This window comes from Cervus elaphus, chromosome 24 (genome assembly GCF_910594005.1).
Source record: "Cervus elaphus chromosome 24, mCerEla1.1, whole genome shotgun sequence".
In the NCBI taxonomy this organism is placed as follows: Eukaryota; Metazoa; Chordata; class Mammalia; order Artiodactyla; family Cervidae; genus Cervus; species Cervus elaphus.
The window spans coordinates 62,210,811-62,230,797 of record NC_057838.1 but is presented as its reverse complement, the minus strand read 5'-3'; the positions used below and the strand labels follow the sequence as shown (position 1 = coordinate 62,230,797).

The following is a 19,987-nucleotide window of genomic DNA, read 5'->3' as shown; positions in this document are numbered from 1 at the left end:
AAGCAGCTCTGCTTCCCACCACTTTATAGATGAGGACACAGGTGCCAAGGGCTGCATGCAGCAGCAGGTGGATGGGGTGCGGAATGTGGACCGAGGATGCCCCAGCCCTGGGCCTGGCCCCCTAGCTGCACACTCCCCCTGTTCCACACTCCCCCTGCCTGATCCTGCCCTCCCCAAACTTTTCCCCCAACTTCTGACTCCAGTTCCAACTTTGGGGTGTAGGAAGGGTCAGAAGCCAGGGATGCGGACCACACCCTCGCCCCACCAAGCCACAGCAGACCCTGGTATCAGGCAAACAAATCTTTATTCCTGAGGCTAAAAACACGCTTGCTTCTCCAACTCGGCCAGTGTCTCATCCCTGGCCGAGAGCACTGAACTTGGAGTCCCAGGACCTCCATCCCTGAGTTACGTGTGTGAGTGCGCGTGCGTGGAGGGGACTCCTGGTGACATCCGGAGGCAGCCTAGGGGTGGGGGTTTCTCACGGGTACCCTGTCAAACCTTCAGAGGCAGGCAGTCTCAGGCGGGATGGCTGCAGGGTCAGAGTTTGGTAACCTGGACAGGGAGAGGAGGAGAAGGCGGTGGGTCCCTGCAGGACAGAGCCATTCTGAGTCATCCAGGAAGGGCAGACTTCCCGAAATGGGGTCAGGAGGGGACGAGCAGGAGATAAACAGACAGAGCTCAACAGGCCAGAGATCAACTCACCGAAACAGGGTCGATGGGGCCGGACCTCCGGTGTTGGAGTGCAAAGAGGACAGCGTCATGGACTGAGGCAAAGAGATGCTGCTTGGTGACAGAAGCATCGAAGAAGTGCCCATTCTCAAGCTGCGTGATCACGGGAGCTGTGGGCAACGAGTAGGTCTCTCCTGACTCCAGAGCCACCAGGAATCCCCAGGTGCCAGCAGAACGTCCCGCTAACCATCACCTCTATGGCTTATAGCTAATCCCCCACTTGTGACCCTTGACCCTGGCCTCCCAGGACACCTCTGACCTCCGGTTTCAGAGAAAGACTTTTTCCCTGTGCTGCCCGGCAGACTCCTCGGCCGGAACCCCCACCCCCTGCCCGGACTGCTCTCGCTGTGTCCACCCCACGCACCTTGGCAGGCGGCCATGTACACCTCCACCTCAATCTCCCGGAAGTCACGGAAAATCTGCAGCAGGAAAGGGGGCCAGGCTCAGAGGGGGGCTCAGGGCAGGTGGTGGGAGGGAGTTCAGAGGGGTAGCTCAGGGCCTGGGGAACCAGGCTCAGAGGGCTCTTGGAGCTAGTTTAGGGTCAGGGTTGAAGATCAGGGTTGTCCTCCCTGAAGGCCCTTCTTAGGGACGCCCCCAGCCCCTTACATTCTTCAGGCTCTTGAGACACACAGTGTCCACGAAGGAGAAGGAGCTCAGGTCCAGGATGAGGGTGTGGAAATCTGGCTGAGGCAGGCCCAGGGCCTTCAGCGAGGACATGTCTGAGGCTTTGGCATCTTCTGGAGCCCAGGCTCCTGTATCCTCTAGCTCAGTCCCTGCGCTCGCCTCCTGGGGAACCAAATACATTGCAAGAGCTGCCCATGGTGGGGGTGAGGGTGGGAGGGAAGGAGGGCAGGGAGCAGAGGTGAAGGGCAGGGAACATGCACAGATGTGTGGAGACACACAGTCAGACATGAGAGCATACACAGAAATGCACAAATATTTATGTGCAGGTTAATATGTTTATGTGCAGGTTAATGCACAGGGGACACAGGAGGACATGGACACAGGGAGCTTGTATGCAAAGACAGGCGGGACACATGGGGACACCCAGGAGAGGACACCAGACTCGGGGGGAACACACAGACCGTACTCTGTTACCGCCTGGGCCCACGCTTAATAGGGACATTTAAGAAGGAAGGGGAGGACTTCCCTGGTGGTACAGTGGATAAGAATCCGCCTGCCAATGCAGGGGACCTGGATTCATTCCCTGATCCAGGAAGATCCCACATGCCACGGAGCAACTAAGGTGCGCGCCACAACTACTGAAGCCCGTGTGCCTAGAGCCTGTGCTCCATAGCAAGAGAAGCCACCGCCATAAACCCGTGCATTGCAGCAAAGAGGAGCCCCCGCCCTCCGCAGCTAGAGAAAGTCCGCGCAGCAACAAAGACCCAGCATGACCAAAAGTAAAATAAATAAGCAAATAAAAATTATTTAAAGAAGAAAAAGAAGGAAGGGGACCAGGAGACAATGCCCCATCCTCAGGGGGCCAGAGTGGAGTGGGTGGGGGGCACAGGAACAAAGCAGAAGAGACACATGTGCTCACACAGACATCCTACTTGATGTCTACCAGAGTCTCTACTTGAGATTGGTGTTCCCCTTGACCCCAGACTTTTTCCACACGCCCAGCCCTTTCCCCCCGGCCCATGAGCACAGACTGTGGAGTCTTGTGGGATCCACAAATTCAAGGTCTTTGTCTAGGCATCAGATTACGGACTGGAGAGCCCCAAGCAGAAGTCTATGGCATATCACAAGAGGTCTCCCTGCAGAGCATCGGATCCATCACTCCCCTCCTCCTGCCACTGGCACGACAACCTTGAACCCACAGCTGGTAGGTCCATGGACTTCCTCCCGGGATCACCTGGGCACCCTCATCCCTGAAGCTCCCCCCTCCGCCCTGTCTCACCTTGGCCTTGGAGCCCTCCACATCGTTGTTGCTCTCAATGTCCATGACACTGGTGTTGACGTTGATGGAGATGGAGGTGTCCTTGGAGGTGGCAGCCTAGGCAGGGAAAGAGGAGGGGCCAGGAAAGAGGTGTCCGAGATGTCAGGTGACAATCAGGCCGGGCAGGCCTGGCGTTGTCCCCTGGCTTTACGCAGGTAGGTAGGTGGACCAGGAACTGAAGCTTGGGACCTGGAGCAGCCAGGCTGAAGGCTGTGGGGTTGTGACCAGCTACGGGAAGAGGACTGTGATGGTTCATGCCACCACTGGCTTAGGAGGCGGGAGAAAAAACCAGACTCCCCCTAGAGCCCTGACCTGCCAGGGGAGGAAAGCAGGGCCCCTGGGGGCACCAGGGAGCGAGGAGAAGGGCTGAAAAATGAGGGTGAGCAGCCAGGAGGCTGGGAGGCAGCCTGGGAGGGGTCAGAGGGCCCTGCCTGTTTGGGGGGCTTATTCTCCTTCTGCAGCCGCTTCAGCTTCAGGTCTTGCTTCCGAAGCAGCTTCTTCTTCTGAGAGAGGAGGTAGTCCACATCCACACCGCACTGCAGCGAAGGACAGGGCAGGGGATGGGCAGGCTGCAGGAGAGGAGGGACCCTCTGCCCCTCGCCCTCTCCCCACAGACCCCAGGCCTCACCCTCTGCTTCAGTGAGTCACTGTAGAGCTCGGCGTTGGCGAAGTACACGGTGACCGAGGAGCGGAAGACCTTCACGCCTGGGACCTCCCTGGCCTGGGGACAGGTCAGGTTGGGGGTGGCTGAGCCCTCGTCTCTCCTACCTGCATCGTGCCCTCCTTTCTTTCCTCCCACTGCGTGCCCGGATACCAGCCACCCCAACCCTCTGCTGCCCAGCCAACACAAGGCCCAGCCGGCGGCCCATGCCCCCCCAGGAGCTGGTGAGGTCATCCTGACCCCTCAGCAGGGCCTGTCGGAGCTTCTTCCTCCTCCAGGGGGTCCTCAACCTCTCCCATCCCATCCCCCCAGTCCTTCTGCCAATACCCAGGCCGGGGGAGTTCCCTGGTGGCCCAGTGGTTAAGACTCCACACTGGCACTGCAGGGGCATGGGTCCGATCCCTGGACTGGGAACTAAGATCCTGCAAGCTTCTTAGCCAGGCCAGGTTTCAGTGGCCCTCAGCTTCTGCTTGGGTGTCCAACCCTAGCACTGGGGGGGTTGTTTCCTGCATGCAGACAGAGTTCCTCCACAGCTGCTAGCTCACCCAAGGCTTCCCTGGCTCCTATGCCACTCAGGACACTCCAGGTTTCTGCCTGGCCTTTGGGTCAGAACCACGTCCCTGCCCTCCCCACCGACCCCCGCTTCCCCCACCTCCCTTTCCATCCAGCTGAGCTCCTTCCTGCATGTCCCCCCCACCCACCCTCCCACTCTGCCTCATGTACTGGGCTCAACTTTCAAGTCTCCATGAGGGGAAATGAGTTGGTTTGATTCCGGAGCCCCCGCCTTTGTTCTTAGAAACTGGCGTGACACTTCTCAGGAGGTAAAGGACAGTAACCCCATTGATCAGATCCAGAAACAACTTCCCTTACATCCTGGTGCCCTGGATCCTGCCCCTCTGCATTCCTGACCCAGGGCTATTCCGCAGAACGGGGCTTGTACTGCTACCTCTGAGATGGATCCCACTCCCAGGCCCCAAGGCCCATACTCCGAGTGTATGTATAGGGGGACCCCAAATTCCTCTCTTGAAATTTCAAGGACCACAGCACCGTTAGCGCCCCACCCCACTCCCTTGCCCGCGCCAGGCATGGAAGGTGGTGATAAGGGATGGCCCAGTCTGCCCCATCCCTCCCCATCCGTGTCATCCCCCGGCTCAGCTCTTGCTGCTCACCCCTGAGTACTCTGCCACGTCTCTGTAAATATCCGTGTCTGGCACCTGCCCCAGGACAGAGTAGTGGGGCCTGTAGAAGGAGACAGTGCCACAAGAAGGGGGCGTTAGGAGAGGGGGCAATGAGGGCTTTCTAAGGAGCCTGGGGTCCCCCCGCCCGCCACAAGATGTGGGAAAGCTGGAGGAAGCCAGTGGGGACCTTGTCCCCTCACCAGCTGGAATAGGGGGGCAGACATCACAGGGGTGACTCACATCTGGGTGCGGACCACCACAAGCATCAGGGAGAATACTACGGCCACGGCCAGGCCGAGGTCCAGATTCAGCAGGATGGTGGCCACGAAGGTCACCACCCAGATGAGCTGAAAACAGAAAGGGCACAGTCCACAGGCTCCAGCAGGGTCACTGGGGCCAGGGGCCCTGACCCCATCCCCAGTGTCCCAGGTGTCTCACCAGATCCACTCGATTGGCCTTCCAGAGGGAGAACACGTCGGTGAACTGCATCACCATGCCCTTCAAGTTCACGATGACCACGGCAGCCAGGACCGCCTAGGGGACGGGGAGGGTCACCAGGGGTTAGTGAGAGGTGCTGGCTGCTGACCACCCTGAATCCCCCGCATGAGCCAGACTGTCTTGGAGCACCCGGTAGGACCCTCAGTGACACCAATCACCTCCTTCCCTCGGAACCTGACACCTGGGCTCTGACGCTCAAAGGTGTTTACCCCTGCCCCTCCACCCCAAACCTTTCCCCAGAGATTTCCAACTTGACAATCAGGGGATGACCCTGTATCCTTCCCCTGGGATCTGTATCCCTCCCCGTCTCCGGAGACCTGATGGACTGCTCTGAGTTCCTGGCCTGGCCCAGGCCTTCAAGCCTAGCTGGGTGGGCTGGGGGCTCACCTTGGGCAGGTCTTGGAAGAGTTCTCCCAGTTTGAAGATGATAATGAGGATGAAGAGGGAGGAGATGGCTCCGGCCACCTGTGCAGTGGGAGTGAGCAGGGCGGGTGGGCTGGAGTGCAGGGGAGAAGGGGGGAGAGCTGGGGGGAAGGGGGAGCAGGTGGAGGGAGGGACAGGGGGAGGACCACCCAGCAAAGCAGCATGCATGCGCACAGAAGCACACCTATGCCCACCTGTGTGTTGCCCCCGGTGCTCTCCTGTACCAGGCTCCGAGACATAGAACAGCTCACAGGGAAGCACCGGAAGATGCCCCCGATGAGGTTACTGAGGCCGAGAGCTACCAGCTCCTGAGTGGGCAGTGAGGAGAGAGCACGCGTCACTAGCGGTGCGGGGTCACCGTGTCCAGGCCGACGCATCCCCACCTCCATGCCCACTTTGCAGCCCACAGAGACTCGGCCACTGTCCCGTGCCCCCCACGCGGCCCCAGCACATCTGTGGGCTCCTTTCCTGTCTCCCGCCTGGTACTCCATCCCCCCACTCCTTCCCAGGGCCTGGGGTCTGGGGACCCCTGCCCCCTCTGTGTCCCGCATCCCATTCCCCAGACCTGGTTGCTATACACCCGGTAGCCGTGCCTCAAGGCGAAGATCTTGCCCAGCGAGATGGCGATGGCGAACCCGACCACAGCGATGGCGAAGGCATTGCCCAGGAGCTTTACAAACAGCTGGGGGCGGGGGACCATCGGGGGCACCAGCCTGTGAGGGACATCGTTGAGGCCAAAGGAAGGTTTGGGCCTGGCTGCCCAACCCTCCCTGACCCGAGAGGGGCCGGAGCTCACCCCGAGGGGATTTTGCCCACGATGTCCACCCCGAATGCCTGCTTCAGGCCCACGCCATAGGAGATGCCTGTGGCCCCGATGAGCTGCGGGGAGAGGACGCGGTCAGGGCAGGGCCTGGCACCACCACCGTGAAGCAGGGGGGAGAAACCAGAGAAACCACTTGGGGGGTAAAGAGAGAGGCCTGAAGTGAAAACTTCAGAGGGGTGGGGAGAAGTCAGCGATAGGCTGAGAAAAGGGAGATGCTGCCAGGGGCTGTCTGCTGGGGCTCCCCCCTCCCTGCCACCCCATCTTCAGTCCCCACTCCAGTTAGTGTCTAAATACCTGGGGGATGCCCACACGGCAGAGACTCTCCTCACTTACCCTTCCCCCAGTCTGCCACTACCCCCCTACCCCACAACATCATCCCCCACTCCACCCCCACCCCCAGGGGGCCCCCGGAATTCCAACCGTGAGCAGCTCCCCGGGGAGCGGCATGGGCAGATGTCGCCGCAGCTTTTCATTCAACAGCTTCACCAGCACGAGCACCACTCCCGCCACTATGGCGGTGACCATGGTACCGACCACCGTCTCCGGCAGCTTCCAGCAGACCTCCAGTACTGTCTGAGGGGAGGCGGGGTCACAGCCAGCCCTCCCTGTCCTGGGCCCCTCCACCTGTCCCTCCTCCACACCCTCACTCACATAGATGAGGGACAGCGGTCCAGAGCGTCTACTCAGATGAAGGCCAAACACATACTTGAGTTGCGAGACAAAGACGTGCACAGACGCGGCCGTGGTGTAGGCTCGGACCAGAGGCTCTGATAGGTAGGTGACCACGAAGCCGAAGTGGACCATGCCCAGCCCCACCTGTGGGGTGCACGGGACAGTCGGGGAGGTGAGGGTCCTAGCGGTGGCCGGGGCAGAGCCCAGGGTGGGTGGGATCATGAGCGATGAGGGGGAGGTGATGGTCAGACACTCAGAGAAAACTGTCAGATGGGGTGGGGTGGGGGTGTGGGGCGGGATTGGCAGTCAGGGGCATGTACTCCTGCTGGCTCTGCACCTGGAAGAGGCCAACAAGGACACTGAGAGTGGAGGCCAGCTGCACCCGGGTAGCGTCTCTGGCTGCCACATCGAGTGTGGAGTTCAAGCCCAGCAGGAAGGCATCGTCCGGAGCCAGCGATTCCATCACACTGCCCACCATCACGGACATGACGGCAAAGGTGCCTGGAGGGGCAGATCAGGGTGGTCTGAAGAGGGGAGAACACAGCCTGCCCTGGATCCCGGGTCTTAAGGGAGCGACCAGGAGACACCCAGTTCTAGACAAATGTCCCCAGTCTATGCTGTGCAAATAGAGGGCGGTGCTGATGGTCAGGTATGCACCCCAAGTTCCAAGGCTCTTTAGGGTGCCTAGACATGTTGACCCTGCATCACTTCCCCTGCCCAGGCTGTGTCCACAGGCTCATGACGGGTCCCCTAGTGAAAAGGGGAACGGCGAAGGGGGCATGGCCTGACTCAGGCTTTCAGACTTGTGCCAAGTCTGGGCCCTAGGAGTGGCTTCACCCACCCACATCCTCCTGGGTCAGGCAGGGCCTCTAATAATCTGAATCTGTGTCTGCATGGTCAGAGGCCCAGTCCCACCTAGAAGGCCCAACACCAATGCCTCCCTCCCTCTTCCCTAGGTCTCTTTGCCTTGCTCAGCAACCCCCCCACATCCCCCATGGGGAATGTGGGCATGCTCCTGCAAGGCCAGGCCTGGCTCCACTCACCCACAGAGATGTGCCGGGAAGTGCCAAACAGGAAATAAACAAAGACAGGATAGAAGGAGCTGTAGAGGCCAAACACAGGGGGCAGTCCAGCCAGGAGGGCATAGGCTAGGCCTAGAGGTGCAAAGGTAGCAATGTAGACTTGAGGTCAGGGGCTTGAAAGGATGAGGAAATGCTGGCCCTGGGTCAGGCACCATAGTCCCAGGGGCAGGGCTCATGCTTTTGGCCATGGGGAAGGCAGGGGTTGAGGTGGGGGTGGGGTGCACAGACCACAGGCTAAGACCTTGAAGGGTCAGGATCACCATCGAAGGGTTGAAGGTACAGGCTCCAGGTCAAGCGTGGCTTACCCTGTGGTAGCTGCATAATGGCCACACTCAGGCCAGACAACATGTCACCCAGAAGCCAGTCACGCACAGAATACTGGGGGAGCCAGGCCAAAATCGGGAGGTATTGAAGCAGAAGGGCTTGGGCCCGCGCGCGGGAGCACCTGGGGACACCAGGGTAGGTATTAGGTGCTGGTGGTAGTTTAGTCACTCAGTTGTGCTCTTCCCTTTGTGACCCCCAAGGACTGTAGCCTGCCAGGCTCCTCTGTCCATGGGATTTTCCAGACAAGAATACTGAAGTGGGTTGCCATTTCCTTCTCCAGGGGATCTTCATGACCCTGGGAATTGAACCCGGGTCTCCAGCATTGCAGGCAGATTCTTCACGGACTGAGCCACCAAGCCCAAGCCCAAATAGGTATCAGAGGCAGGGGCTCCCTCGGTCCTGGCCAGGGCCCACCATCAACCTTACCGAAACCAGGTTCGCCACTGGAGCGTCACTGGTGCTGGGCTCCGGCTCCCCAGCTCCTCCAGCTGTTCTTGGTTCAGCAGGGGCCGCTCCACATGGTAGTCTCGCCGCCTCAGCTCCATGGCCTCCGTCGTGGACAGCAGTGCCTGCGTGTCCCTCTGTCTGGTGGGTGGCGGGGTGCGGTGAGGCCAAAAACAATGAGGACACAACTTGGCCCAGCCACTCCTAGACCTCCACCTGGGACTGGAGGATGCCCCACTTGGCTTTTCTAGGTCTCAAGATCTAGACAGGTCCAACCTCCCAGCCAGCTCCTGCAGGCCCCAAGGCCCACGCCCAGGCAGGGGCAGTACCTGAACTTTGGCTAGTGGAAGACTCTCACTGGGCCAAAGTCCCCCACAAAGAGACAGCAGGATGAGCATAAGCCACACTTTGGCCCAGGTGTGGCTGCCCAGGCTTTGGTGTTCGCCAATCTAGCTTGCAGGCTGACTGCTCCTCCCAGCGTCCTCCCCCAACCCCTGCTCTCCGCCAGCCAATCCCCGTCCAGTCTGAGCCCTTATCCAGCCGCCCCACGAGGCCGGTGCATGTTGTCTGAGAGTGCAGACACAGACACGGGAGGAGGAATCCAGCACAACAGGCAAGCCTCTTTATAGGAGGAGGCTGCTCTAAGAAAAGGAAAGCACTGGGGCTAAGACTGCCCCCAGAACTCCAGTCACACGGTCCAGGTGGTAGAGAACCGAGGCCCCATCTGGGAAATCCAGGGGCATGGTTCTCACCGGGAGGGAAGAGTTTTGAGCCTGGAAAGGGACGCTCCCTTATTAAAGGGGGACAATCCCACTTGAGAAGATGATCTCTGGGAGGATCTCGCCTAATAGGAAGCTCTTCCCTGACAGGTAAGTTTTCACCAGCTAGGTGAGGTCTGTCCTGGGGAGAATCTCTGATCTGCCCAGTGGCTACCATCTGAATAAGGGGAATGATCTCACTGGAATAGGAGATCTGGGTGGGGAGGGAGTTCTTAGGGTTCCCTGATGGCTCACTGGTAAAACAAACAAACAAAAAAATCCGCCTGCAATTCAGGAGACGCAGGTGAGATCCCTGAGAATCCCATGGACAGAGGAGAGGAGCCTGGTGGGCTACAGTCCATGGGGTCGCAAAGAGGAGGACATGAACGATCGATCGATCGACTGAACTCACAGGCATGGGGAAGGAGTTTTTACCTGGGGCACGCTCTCACCGGGGAGAAGCTGTCCCAGAAATAGTTCTCCCTTGGGAATAGGAGCTCTTGGAGAGTGAGCGCTTACCTGGGGGAAAGTTTTCACCTGCCAGGGAACTTCTGATCAGGAGGGACTTCTCACCTGAGGTAAGCTCTGAGTGGGGAAAGCTCTCACCTAGGAGGGGATCTCAGAGGGGGAATGCTTACCTGGAAAGTAGCTCCCCTCTTTGGGGGAAAGCCTTCACCTGTCAGGAAATTTCTGACCCGTGAAAAGCTCTGACCTACGGTAAGGTTCCCAGCTGGCGGGCAGGAGCTCACCTGGAAAGGGCTTCTAACCTGGATGCCCCGGTGGAAGGAGTGAGTGGAGTGGGTGCAAGGACGATCCTGAGACTATTGGTATCGCCGACTCACAGAGATCTTTGAGCCCCCCTCGCCCCTCCTCCGTGAGTCATTTGAGATCTTGAAGGGCGCCCACTCCCGCCTCCTCGCCCCTCCGCCGCCGAACCCGCGCTTGGAGGGCGGGGCCTAGCTCCTTGGCTCCTCCCTCTAGGAGGGCCCGGCTCCCAGAAGGGCCAGAGCTGTCATTCCCGGACCGGTTGCATCGCTAGATGGACTCAAGCCCCCGCCATGGACACTTGCAGCCACGTCCAGGGCCCCAACGCGCCGCACCGGCGCACCTCCTGGGCCGGAGCTCCTCCGCACACAGCCGCCTCCCGGCGGCTCCCCGCTAGCCCTCGGACGGCGCTGGAGCGGCTTTCCTCGCAGCCCATAGGGGCTGGGGTCGCGCGGGCTCCCGCCCCATCCCTTGCTACGGTTGGGCAGCCGCCTGCAGAAAATCCACAAAGCGGTAAACAGAGGCGCGGCAGGCGGGAAATGCCTGCTCGGAACTCGGTGGTACCCCCACCCCTTTCCTAACTAACCCAAGCCGGGCACCTGCTCGGGGGCCAAGGAGTGGTCCGCCCCTCGGGCACTCGAACGCGAGGAACCTGCACTCACCCCGGCGCTTCCGACAGCCCCATGGCGGGTGGGCATCCGAGAGGCGGTAGCTCCCAAGCTCGGGCTAGAGGCCGCTAAGGCCCGAGAGGCGGGGCCGGGACAGAGGCGAGGCCTGAGGCTCACTCCCAGCGGCCAATCCCCGGGCAGAACGGGAAGGGTTGGGCCAATCAGCGTGCTAGGGCGGGGCTTAAGGGACTCTCCGGCGGCTCAGCGAACCCCAAGGAGGGAGATTTAACCCTTTCCTTCCCCTGAGACTTGGCTCAGGCTCCTCCTCGTGGCCCGACGAACTCTCTTGCCTGAGCGGGTTGTGGGACCATGCGGGATTAAGGACCCGAGCTGGTTCCTGAGTGGTGTGGGGCTGACACCGGGTCCTGGCTTCTTGCGGAGGATGCCCTCGGGGTGGGGAGCAGAATGTCTAGGGGCGCGGCTGATGACCAAGCCTTAGCTCTCCGTGGGGCCTCTCCTGCCTCCATGAGGGCACCACCCTCAGGCTTTGCCCCTGAGATCTGGCATGTCTCTAAGACCCGAGGGGCTCAAGGGCTCCCTTCAACACTGGACACACAGACCTGAAAGTTTGCGAACTTCCCCCCACCCCGCCTCCGCCTTCCCCAAAGGAAGCACATGATGCCGAAAGGCTTCTGCCTGGGTTCCTGATGAACGGGATGTCCGACAGCTAGGGGTCAGTGGTGTCAATGTACTGAAGGCAGTTCCTAGGGTCGGGTTGACGCCAGAGCAAATGCCAGGTCAGGGCGGCAGGGCCCGGCAGACATAGGAAGCCATCAAGTTGCTGCCTTGAAGGGGCCTTACCCTGTGCTCATACTTAAAAGTCCGGCTTCAAGGCGAAGGAACAGAATTCAGGGTGAGATCGCAACCTGGTCCAGATCTTCAATGAAATGAGCTAAAAATAGCCGAATATTCTCGGAGAGGAGGAGGGGGCAGTGCTCAGATTTCTCTCCAAGGTCAACGCCAGGAAATCATTCATAGCCACCCTCCAACCCTATCCCCCACCCCCAAACAGAATGAGTCAATAACCATTTTCTATAGAAGTTTATTCCCAAAACAGAGCGCGGCTTCACGGAACAATTTACACAGACAGGAAAAGGAGCCACTGGGCTGGAGGGGGGACTCCCCCTCCCAGAGAAGGGCAACTACAGAACCTAGGACATAGCAAGGACAACCCCCTCTCCCCACAGCAGACCCTTCAACCCTTCAAGGGCTAGGGTCACTCTGGGTAAGGAGAGCTGGGGTCCTGGCTGGTGGGATTTGGCACCAGTCAGTAAAGTAGAACTTTTAATCTCCTTGAAAACTGCCTCCAAGAGTATGCGTGAAGGAGGTGGGTGTCTGCACAGACCCTCCACAGCCCTGCACGGCTGCTGTTCCCAGTGGTAAGAAGATGCCTACTCTTACCACTGGGCCTTCTGGGCCTGCTGTTCAACAGGGGACTCAGAGCTGACCTTTGGCCTGGGACGACTAGGGGGTTAGAAACCCCTCAAGATGACCAGGTTCAGGGTGCTCACAAGTGGGTCCTCCAAGCCCCTCTCCCACATTCTCTACCTTGCACTTGTAAACAAAGGGGGGGGGGAAAAACATTCTCAACTGTAAACAAAGTGTAAAGTTCACAAAGTTTTAAACTGTAAACAAAGTGTAAAAACCGTTTTAAAATCTTGACCTGTAAACAAAGTAACAAAATGTCAAAGCCCCCAGTTCTGGACATCAGACAAAGTAATAAAAGTGAGGGTTTGTGAACTGGGTCCTAACAGTCGTTTTTCCCTTTACAAGGGAATCAAGGAGTGGTGGAACTGAGTCACTTCCTGCAGCCCGGGTGCCTGGGGCCAGGGAGGCTCCTGTAAACACGGGAGGCAGTGGCACCTACATTCTGAGTCTTTAATTCCCTTGTTTTTGCTCCCTTTGCTCCCCCTCCGACATCACCCTTCAGAATAAATTCTAGCAGGGGGCAGTGTCAGGGAACCGAATGGCACCACGATATTTGTACACGGCAGGGGCAGGGGCTGCGAGGACTCTATCCACCCTCTGCAGGAATGTCTGAATAGAGGCCTGAGCCCCTCCCCGTGGGAGAAAGGGGAGCCTAGATCTGTAAACATGACATCTGCTGATCCACTAGCGCCCCACAGCATCAGTCCTGGGACATAAGGCAGTAAGTGGCAGGGACTCCGCATAATAAACACATACATCCACGGGGAGGGGCAGCATGAGCGAGCCCCTGTGAGGAGGTCAGAGGACCCCTGTTTTCAAGACCAACCCTCCAAGCCCCCAAAGTGTGCCCTGTAACATCCAAGCAAAAGCAAAGATTAATTCTGCACTTGGGGCCCCGACAGTATGCAGATCAACCAGGGAATAGGGGGTGGGGGTGCATTTACCCCTCCTGTCTGAATCCTCCCCATTAAGATGAGAGGAAAGAGCCAATAATTTGCCAGGGACCCAAATGGGCCCAAACTCTGCACCTCTTTCCCCTCTGTCCCCCTCCCCCTCCCAGCCCAGCCTTAGAACCCCGGGAGACAGAAAAGCTGAAAAATAACATAGGCATATCTCTCTGGTTACAAAGGTACAAAACGTATAAAAGTCCTCCCTCCAGCTCCCTTGCTCCCTGCACCTGTTACACGCTTGCACACGCTTGCACACGCTCACAGAGGAGCATGGACAGTCAGCGCTACAGCAACAGGGAGAGCTGGGAGCAGGGCTGTGGGAGGCTGCCCCGGGATTGGCCCCCAAGTCCCGGAGTCTCTTTTGTTAGCCCAGATCCTCCATCACCCTCCGCTGGTCCTCTTCTGCTCAGCTGCTCCTCAGGAGTGACCCTCACTTCTGGGAACTCTGCGGAGTTGAATGTGGAGATCGAAGGTGACTGCTGAGAGTCAGGTCCCCCTGGACAATCCACCATACCTGACCCGGGCCACCTCCCCCGTCACCTTCTCCTCTTAGTCCCCAGCCTCCTTATGTCCACTCTGCGGTTCTTAGAGCCCTTCACCCATTCTGGAACCCAGACTCACCAGCAAGGCCCTTTGACTGGCCACCTATGTCTTTTCTCTAAGCACTGAGTGAGCATCTACTATGTACAGATTCTGTTAAACACCTGACCAAAAAAAAATCTCCCAGATTTCCACACCTCAACAAGTTTGCTACCGCAGGCCTATTTTGCAGATGATGAAACAGGCTCAGAGAGGTCACCCCCTGAGCCTCGGCTTGGTCCTCCCAGCCCTCCCCAACAGTCAGACCCCAAGGCTGGGCTGCAGGAGGGCCCAGGGGGTGCTCCCAGCTCCCTCATCCCCACCCCAGCATCCTTCCAGAGCCTTGGGCACCTCAGATCTCCTCCTGCACCCTCTCCTTCCCGTCTTCTCCCCCATCTCTGCTCAAGTTCCGATGGTCTCCTTCCCCAGTCCCAGGGTCTCCTTCCCTCTGAAGCCTTTTGTCACCCTACAGACCTCCACAAAACCTGGCCTAGTTGTTCCTCCTCCTTAAAACTCAGCTCTGCTTTTGGCTTCCAAGGCCTGGTCCTTTCTGGTTCCTTACCACTCTCTCTGACTCCTGTACCCAGCTTCATCCCCTACCCTACAAATACATGAGATGCACCAGGTCCCAGCTCAATTCCTCTGTGGCCCACCCCACAGTGCCCACAGGCAGGAGGAACTTCATATAGACTGAATGAGTAAGAGAATGAATGATTCACTCTCAAACTGAAGTTCCACAGCCTGACCCTATGTCTGACTTCTCCTTATCCACACTCCACCCTAAGCAAAGCTCCCAAGCAGAGACTCCTCCTCTCCTCCCTTCCCCTTCCACTTTCCAGGCTACCTCCTGCCCTCCCCCTTCCACGAGCTCAAGCTCTGTGGAAGGCACCTCACTCTCCTCCTGAATCCAGGAGGTGCAGGCCGAGGTCACACAACCACCCAGTTCCTGCTTATCACCCCACTTGCTGCCAGACTTCTGCCCTCAGCCCGTGGCTTCCTGGCTGTGCCAAGCCCAGGGCAGCCCACACTCTCTGCCAAACCCCACCCCGTCTGGTGGCAGAATATAGGGCAGGGTGCATGGGAGCTTGCCCTAGACTGACGGGGGTGTGAGCAGGTGGCCGGACGCCTCTTACTCTGAGTCTGGCGACAGCTCCGAGATGCTGTGGGAGGTGGCGGAGCGAGGCGTGGAGGGTCCAAGCACAGAGGCCGTGACAGAAGGTGTGGCGGTGGTGTGAGGGCCCGAGGGCGTGCTTGAGGACGGCACGGAGGACGAGAGAGCTGAGGAGTTGAAGGAGGCAAGGATGGAGGAGAGGATGTCCAGTTGCTCTGTGGAGGGGCCATGGCCCGGGCCACTGGGGGGGTCTTCCCGAACTCTGAGCAGCTGTGGGGCTGGCCCGAGGCCTTCTCGTGAGGGGTGCCGGCTAGGTGCGTGGTCCAGCCGCTCCCCTGAGTTCGATCGCTTGGACAGAGAGTCCAGGGGCCGGGATGGCAAGAGGGGGTCCCTTGAGAGTTGCCGCTGGGGACACAGGGGCAGAGGCGGGGGCTGTGGGTCAAGGTCCCGGGCACCACGGGGTGGGGGCAACGTGCTCAGCCACTCGCAGGGCGCCCCTCGGTCCAGCGCATCCCGCGACCCGAAGCGGCCCGCAGTGGCACCAGGGTAGTCCCTGGGTGGCTGCCGCCGTGGTAGGGTGCTTCCCCGATCCCTGGGCTCCGGGCGGCCTGGCACGGCATCTAGGCGTTCCTGGGAACCCGGCCGGCTCAAAGGACGCAGGACTGGGGAGGGGGCCTCCTCCAGCCGCTCTCGGCTCAGCTGCCGCCGCAGGAGCAAGTCCAGCTGTTCTCGGGAGGAGTAGCGGCTGGTGGGCTGCGACAGGCTGCCAGTGCCCCCGCCAGCACAGATGCGACCGTAAGAGGCAGCCGGCACGGCACGGTGGCCCAAGGTGGCAGCACGGCACCAGGACAATTCAGGGGCGCCCCGGGTCTGTGGCACCAGCGGGTACTGCAACCGGTTCTTCAGGATGCCTGTGGGAGGAACACAAGGGGGACAGTGTGTGTCTGGGGGCCAGGAACTCCCCCGGGGCTAGGGACGCAGCAGCCTCTGGGATCCCTGGGACATGGACTTGGGGGCAGAAACCCTTTGGGGAGAGGATACAGAGGCCGCTTCTGGGAGTCACAGAGAGGCTGCAGGACAGGGGTAAGAGTGAGGTGGCAGTAATCCCTGGTCTTAGGACAGGGGTGGTCCCCATGCTGTGGGGGTAGGGGCAAACCACCCCCCAAGATCAGAGGAGGAGCAGCCCCCAGGTCCTGGCAATGACGCAGCACCCAGGTCAGGGTCAAAGGGACAGAGATCCCCAGGGTTGGGGCAGGAGCAGTCCCCGGGGTGACGCAGGAGTGGAGACAGAGACCCCCTTGAGCTGGGACAGGAACAACCCCTTGGGGCCCCTGGAAAGCACAACCAGGGGGAAGAAACCTTCCAGCGGGACAGGGAGGAATCCCTCGAGTTAACGCAAGAGTGGCCCCTGGGGTCTCTGTGGGGCAAGCAAGTCTCAGGCCAGAATGGGGCTGTCCCGTGGGACCCTGAAGCAGTGTAGAGGAGCAGAACCCCCCACATGAGGGAGACAAGCCCTCAGGGTCTCTGTGAGGCTGTTTGGATTAAGAAGATGAAATCCTCTGGCTCAGGGCTTGGCCACTTCCCAGGGGTCCCTGGAGCACAGGCTTAAGTCAGTCTTCTGTTCTATGTTTTGGTTTTTCAGCCAGGGCATGTAGGATCTTAGCTCCCCCAACCAGGGATCGAACCCGCACACTCCCTGCATTGGAAGTGAAGCCTTAACCACTAGACCCCCAGGGAAACCCCGAGGGCTCCATACCTTTTCTCTGGCGCTGGGCCCCACCCAAGGAGGTTTCATCACCACTGGTCAGGGCCAGGTCCGGCTGGTTGTTGTTAGCCGCATCCTTGCTGGTGTCCAGCCCCAGGCGCCTTTCGGAGCCCCAGGTCTGCAGGGCGCAGGGAGCAGCCTCGCACTCCCCCAGCGTCGGCCAGTAGGACAGGAGGTCGTTGCCGTCCACGTCTGCGGAGCCGGGGTAGATGTCAAGAGTCACCGCAGGGTTTGACAACCCCTGCGATCCAGACTCAGTGGCCCCCTAGCCTGAATGACGCCTGAGATCTGCGCTTTTCTCACGCAGCAGCGGTAGGAATGGGAGGGTGTCTCTCAGAGATGCATGGAACCATCCAGGGACTGAGGCACTGGTAAGCTCCCCCTACTCTTGACTGGAGGCAGACAGATACTGGTGGTGGGGGAACCCAATGGCTAAGGGGTCAGGAAGACCAGGCTGAACCCCAACCCTCAGGGAAGAGGAGGGATGACATGTCCCCCTGTAACATCCCCGACCTTGCTCATCTGTTGCCTGGGCCCCTTCTGGGTCTCTAGCCAGCAGAGCTCTGCTGGGAGGCTGGATGGGGAGAGATGTGGGAGCACCCCACGATGACCCCAAAGTCAGTCTCAGGAATCTTCAGGGGCCAGTGGGGCTCCTGGGTCATGCCCAAGTGGAATATGGGGTATCTCTTGGTCACCCATGGTGTCAGAGGGGTCCTATCACCTTTGGGGTGGGTAAGGAGCCTCTCGCTCTGGGCTGCCCGGCGGAGTGGACGCTGGAAACGGCCCCGCGTCCGGCCATTGTCCTCACTTTCCGAGGATGGGATGGACAGACTTCTCTCCTCCTCCAAGGACAGGTCACTGTCAGAGTCGGAGTCTGCGCCTGGAGTGGGGAAGGTCAGGAGGAACATACGGCAGTGGCCGGGGGAGGTGAGGGACGTGGGGGTCTTGAGGGAGGCTCTGGGAACGTGGGGCAAGCTTGGAGTAGGGGGCAGGAACAGGACTGGGACGTGGCCAGGAGACCCAGGGCTGGGTGGGTAGGTGCTTCCTGGAGCTGTGACCTTGGGGGAGCTTGCCCCAGCCCTGGCAGCTGCTGCTCCCACCTGGGGACAGAAGAAAGGGGAACGGGGGAGAGACCCTCTGCATCCCTCCTCTCTGGCCCGAGCCCCCACCTCCACCAGCATCTCGATGGAACATGGCCACGTCCAGGTCAGTGGGGCCAGCATGAGCCTGGAGGCCATGGTCAGTGTGGTCAGCCGCTGAGCCGTGTCGAACCAGGACGTTGTCCCTGGAAATGCAGGAGCCCCCATCAGAGAGGGATGTGACGGGGTGCTGTGGAGGTGGGGCGCCTGTGAGTACCCAGCCAGCCACACACGGGATGGCTCAGAAGGTGCCCCTGGGTGTGAGGCAGAAGACACTGGGGCAGAGGCAGCAGAGCAGAGGCCGAGATGGCCAAGACGGGGGAAGCCAGCCGCGGGCCGCCTGCCCCTCACGAGGCGACCCCTGCCCTCACCTGAGGCAGCTGCGGCCCCGCTGGCTGTCCTGGTCCTGGGTCCGGCCAGACCGGGCGCTGCTCACCGAGGAGACGGTGGAGGCACCAAGGGTGATGCGGATGAGGCCGCTCTCCTCGAAGAGGGCCGTGTTGTTGTAGGCGCCGGGCCCCTGGGGCGGTGAAGGGGACAGGCGCGTGAGCCAGCCCTGGGGAAGCCTCCAACGCTGGCCTCCCGGGGCCCCCACCCTGACTCTTCCACCCAGACGGCCCCTCACCGTCCCAGGCGCTGGCCTGGTCTCCTCGGGCGCTGCCTTCCTGCCCAGACAGGCTGGTGTCCAGGCAGCCCGCGCGTCTGCATTCAGGACACAGAAGAGCAGCAATACCACCAGGCCCTGCGGGTCAGCAAGGATCAGAGAGGGGACAGTGAGGGTCCATGAGAGGCCAGAGCAGGGCCATGAGGGGGTCAGCTAGGGCCAGTGGAAGTCACTGCGGGTCAGCTAGTGGGATCAGTCATTGCAGATGAGAGTGAGGCAGTGGGGAGCCCCCAGGGGGACCCAGTAAGGGAGTCAGGGAAAGTCAACAGAAGTAGGAGAAGTCATAAGTGACTGGAGTCAGTGAAGGTCATTGTGGACCAGCAAGCGGCCAGGAGCCTCAGCACTGATGAAGGTCAGTCCAGGCTCAGCAGCAGTCAGCTGTCAGTCACCAGGTGGGCATCAGCTCCAGGCCTGGGGTTAAGGCCCCGGGCCCCACCCTACTGAAGCCCCATCTGGTCCACAGTGAGGGAGGGGGTGCCAAGGGTTACCTGGAGCCCACAGAGTCCAGCGTGGAGGTAGTGGAAGGCCAGGATGCTGTGGTTGACCGCCAGGAGGCCAAAGAGCCAGGAGGCACTGATCAGTAGAAGGAGCAGAAAGGAGCTGCGAAGGGTCCTGCCGCGGGAACGTGAAAGGACACAGGACACGCAAGGGTCACGCAGGGCTCACGTGGGAGACATGGGAGGACACACAGGGGGCGTGGAGGGAAAGGAACTCACACAGAAACGTGGGGGGGTCTCAGGAGGACACTAGGGGAGTCTGGAGGTCACAGACGGAACCAGGAGTACTCAGGGGGCCACGAGGGGACACGGGGAAAGCCGACTGGAATTGGGAGGCGGGGCATGAGAGAAAGCACAGAAGGCGCATGGAAACACACAAGGCAAAGGGCAAACTGAGCCATCCAGGCCTTGGGAGACTGGAGAGACAGCAGGTGGAGACAGACGTGTGGGGCCAGGGTAAGATAAGGGTACCGGAGAGGGATCGCAGGCTAGGGGATGAAGGGTGACTTCAGCCCCCTACCCAGAATCTGGAGCCCAGCCTGAATCAGGGTTGCTCCGGGAAGCCCCCCAACCCCACCCAGGAGACGGCTGTCATTCTGATAATCCCCCACGCCCCCAGCCAGCTAACTCACAGCACAGAGGTCTTCTTGGCCTCCCTCTGCCCAGTGGAGCAGGACGTGCGGGCCGCGAGGAGAAACATGGTCCCATTCATCTGGACCCACAGCCAGACATTTGGATCAGGGGCAGGGCAGAGAGAGACAGAGAGAGTGAGAGACAGACAGAGACAGGGACAGAAGACACACTAAGACTCACAGGGAGAGAGGCAGAGCCATGCGAAACAGACACAGACACACACACACACAACACCTAGATCAAAACCAAGGAGA

General features: G+C 60.0%; 2 protein-coding genes across 5 annotated transcripts in view; both read right to left on the bottom strand.

The window, feature by feature from the left end:
* Positions 1-287: 287 nt before the first annotated feature.
* Positions 288-11,068, bottom strand: SLC26A6 (solute carrier family 26 member 6). 3 transcript variants are annotated; one of them, XM_043885885.1, is made up of 21 exons: positions 10,962-11,068; positions 8,759-8,917; positions 8,314-8,453; positions 7,970-8,080; positions 7,264-7,427; positions 6,906-7,070; positions 6,675-6,827; positions 6,228-6,310; positions 5,997-6,144; positions 5,626-5,739; positions 5,396-5,473; positions 4,949-5,044; positions 4,751-4,857; positions 4,502-4,571; positions 3,300-3,392; positions 3,103-3,207; positions 2,633-2,728; positions 1,336-1,515; positions 1,094-1,148; positions 703-839; positions 288-552 (listed from the first exon to the last, which is right to left on the bottom strand). In XM_043885885.1, exons 1-21 carry the CDS (start codon positions 10,982-10,984, stop codon positions 538-540), a joined length of 2,292 nt encoding a protein of 763 aa, XP_043741820.1. In that variant the 5' UTR covers positions 10,985-11,068; the 3' UTR covers positions 288-537. The 3 variants fall into 3 exon arrangements, with proteins under 3 accessions (XP_043741820.1, XP_043741819.1, XP_043741821.1); XM_043885884.1 differs by having other exon boundaries at positions 8,759-8,913; positions 10,962-11,061; XM_043885886.1 differs by lacking the exon at positions 10,962-11,068 and adding an exon at positions 10,899-10,916.
* A 925-nt stretch (positions 11,069-11,993) lies between these two features.
* Positions 11,994-19,987, bottom strand: part of CELSR3 (cadherin EGF LAG seven-pass G-type receptor 3) — a 30,556-nt gene continuing 22,562 nt past the window's right edge. For both annotated transcript variants that reach the window (XM_043885882.1, XM_043885883.1), the window contains 9 exons: positions 19,733-19,812; positions 19,092-19,215; positions 18,565-18,681; positions 18,311-18,459; positions 17,970-18,085; positions 17,522-17,680; positions 16,792-16,992; positions 15,058-15,946; positions 11,994-13,790 (listed from right to left, as the gene is read on the bottom strand). In XM_043885882.1, coding sequence (XP_043741817.1) covers positions 13,763-13,790; positions 15,058-15,946; positions 16,792-16,992; positions 17,522-17,680; positions 17,970-18,085; positions 18,311-18,459; positions 18,565-18,681; positions 19,092-19,215; positions 19,733-19,812 — 1,863 coding nt within the window. In that variant the 3' untranslated portion in view covers positions 11,994-13,762. The remainder of the gene's footprint in view (positions 13,791-15,057; positions 15,947-16,791; positions 16,993-17,521; positions 17,681-17,969; positions 18,086-18,310; positions 18,460-18,564; positions 18,682-19,091; positions 19,216-19,732; positions 19,813-19,987) is intronic.

Coding starts and splice junctions, on each gene's coding strand:
- SLC26A6 (XM_043885884.1), bottom strand. CDS start 10,997: ATGCCCACCCGCCATGGGGCTGTCGGAAGCGCCGGG. Junction 1,149..1,335: donor GTCTCAAGAGCCTGAAGAAT/GTAAGGGGCTGG, acceptor TTCCTGCTGCAG/ATTTTCCGTGACTTCCGGGA. Junction 840..1,093: donor GTACATGGCCGCCTGCCAAG/GTGCGTGGGGTG, acceptor CGTTGCCCACAG/CTCCCGTGATCACGCAGCTT.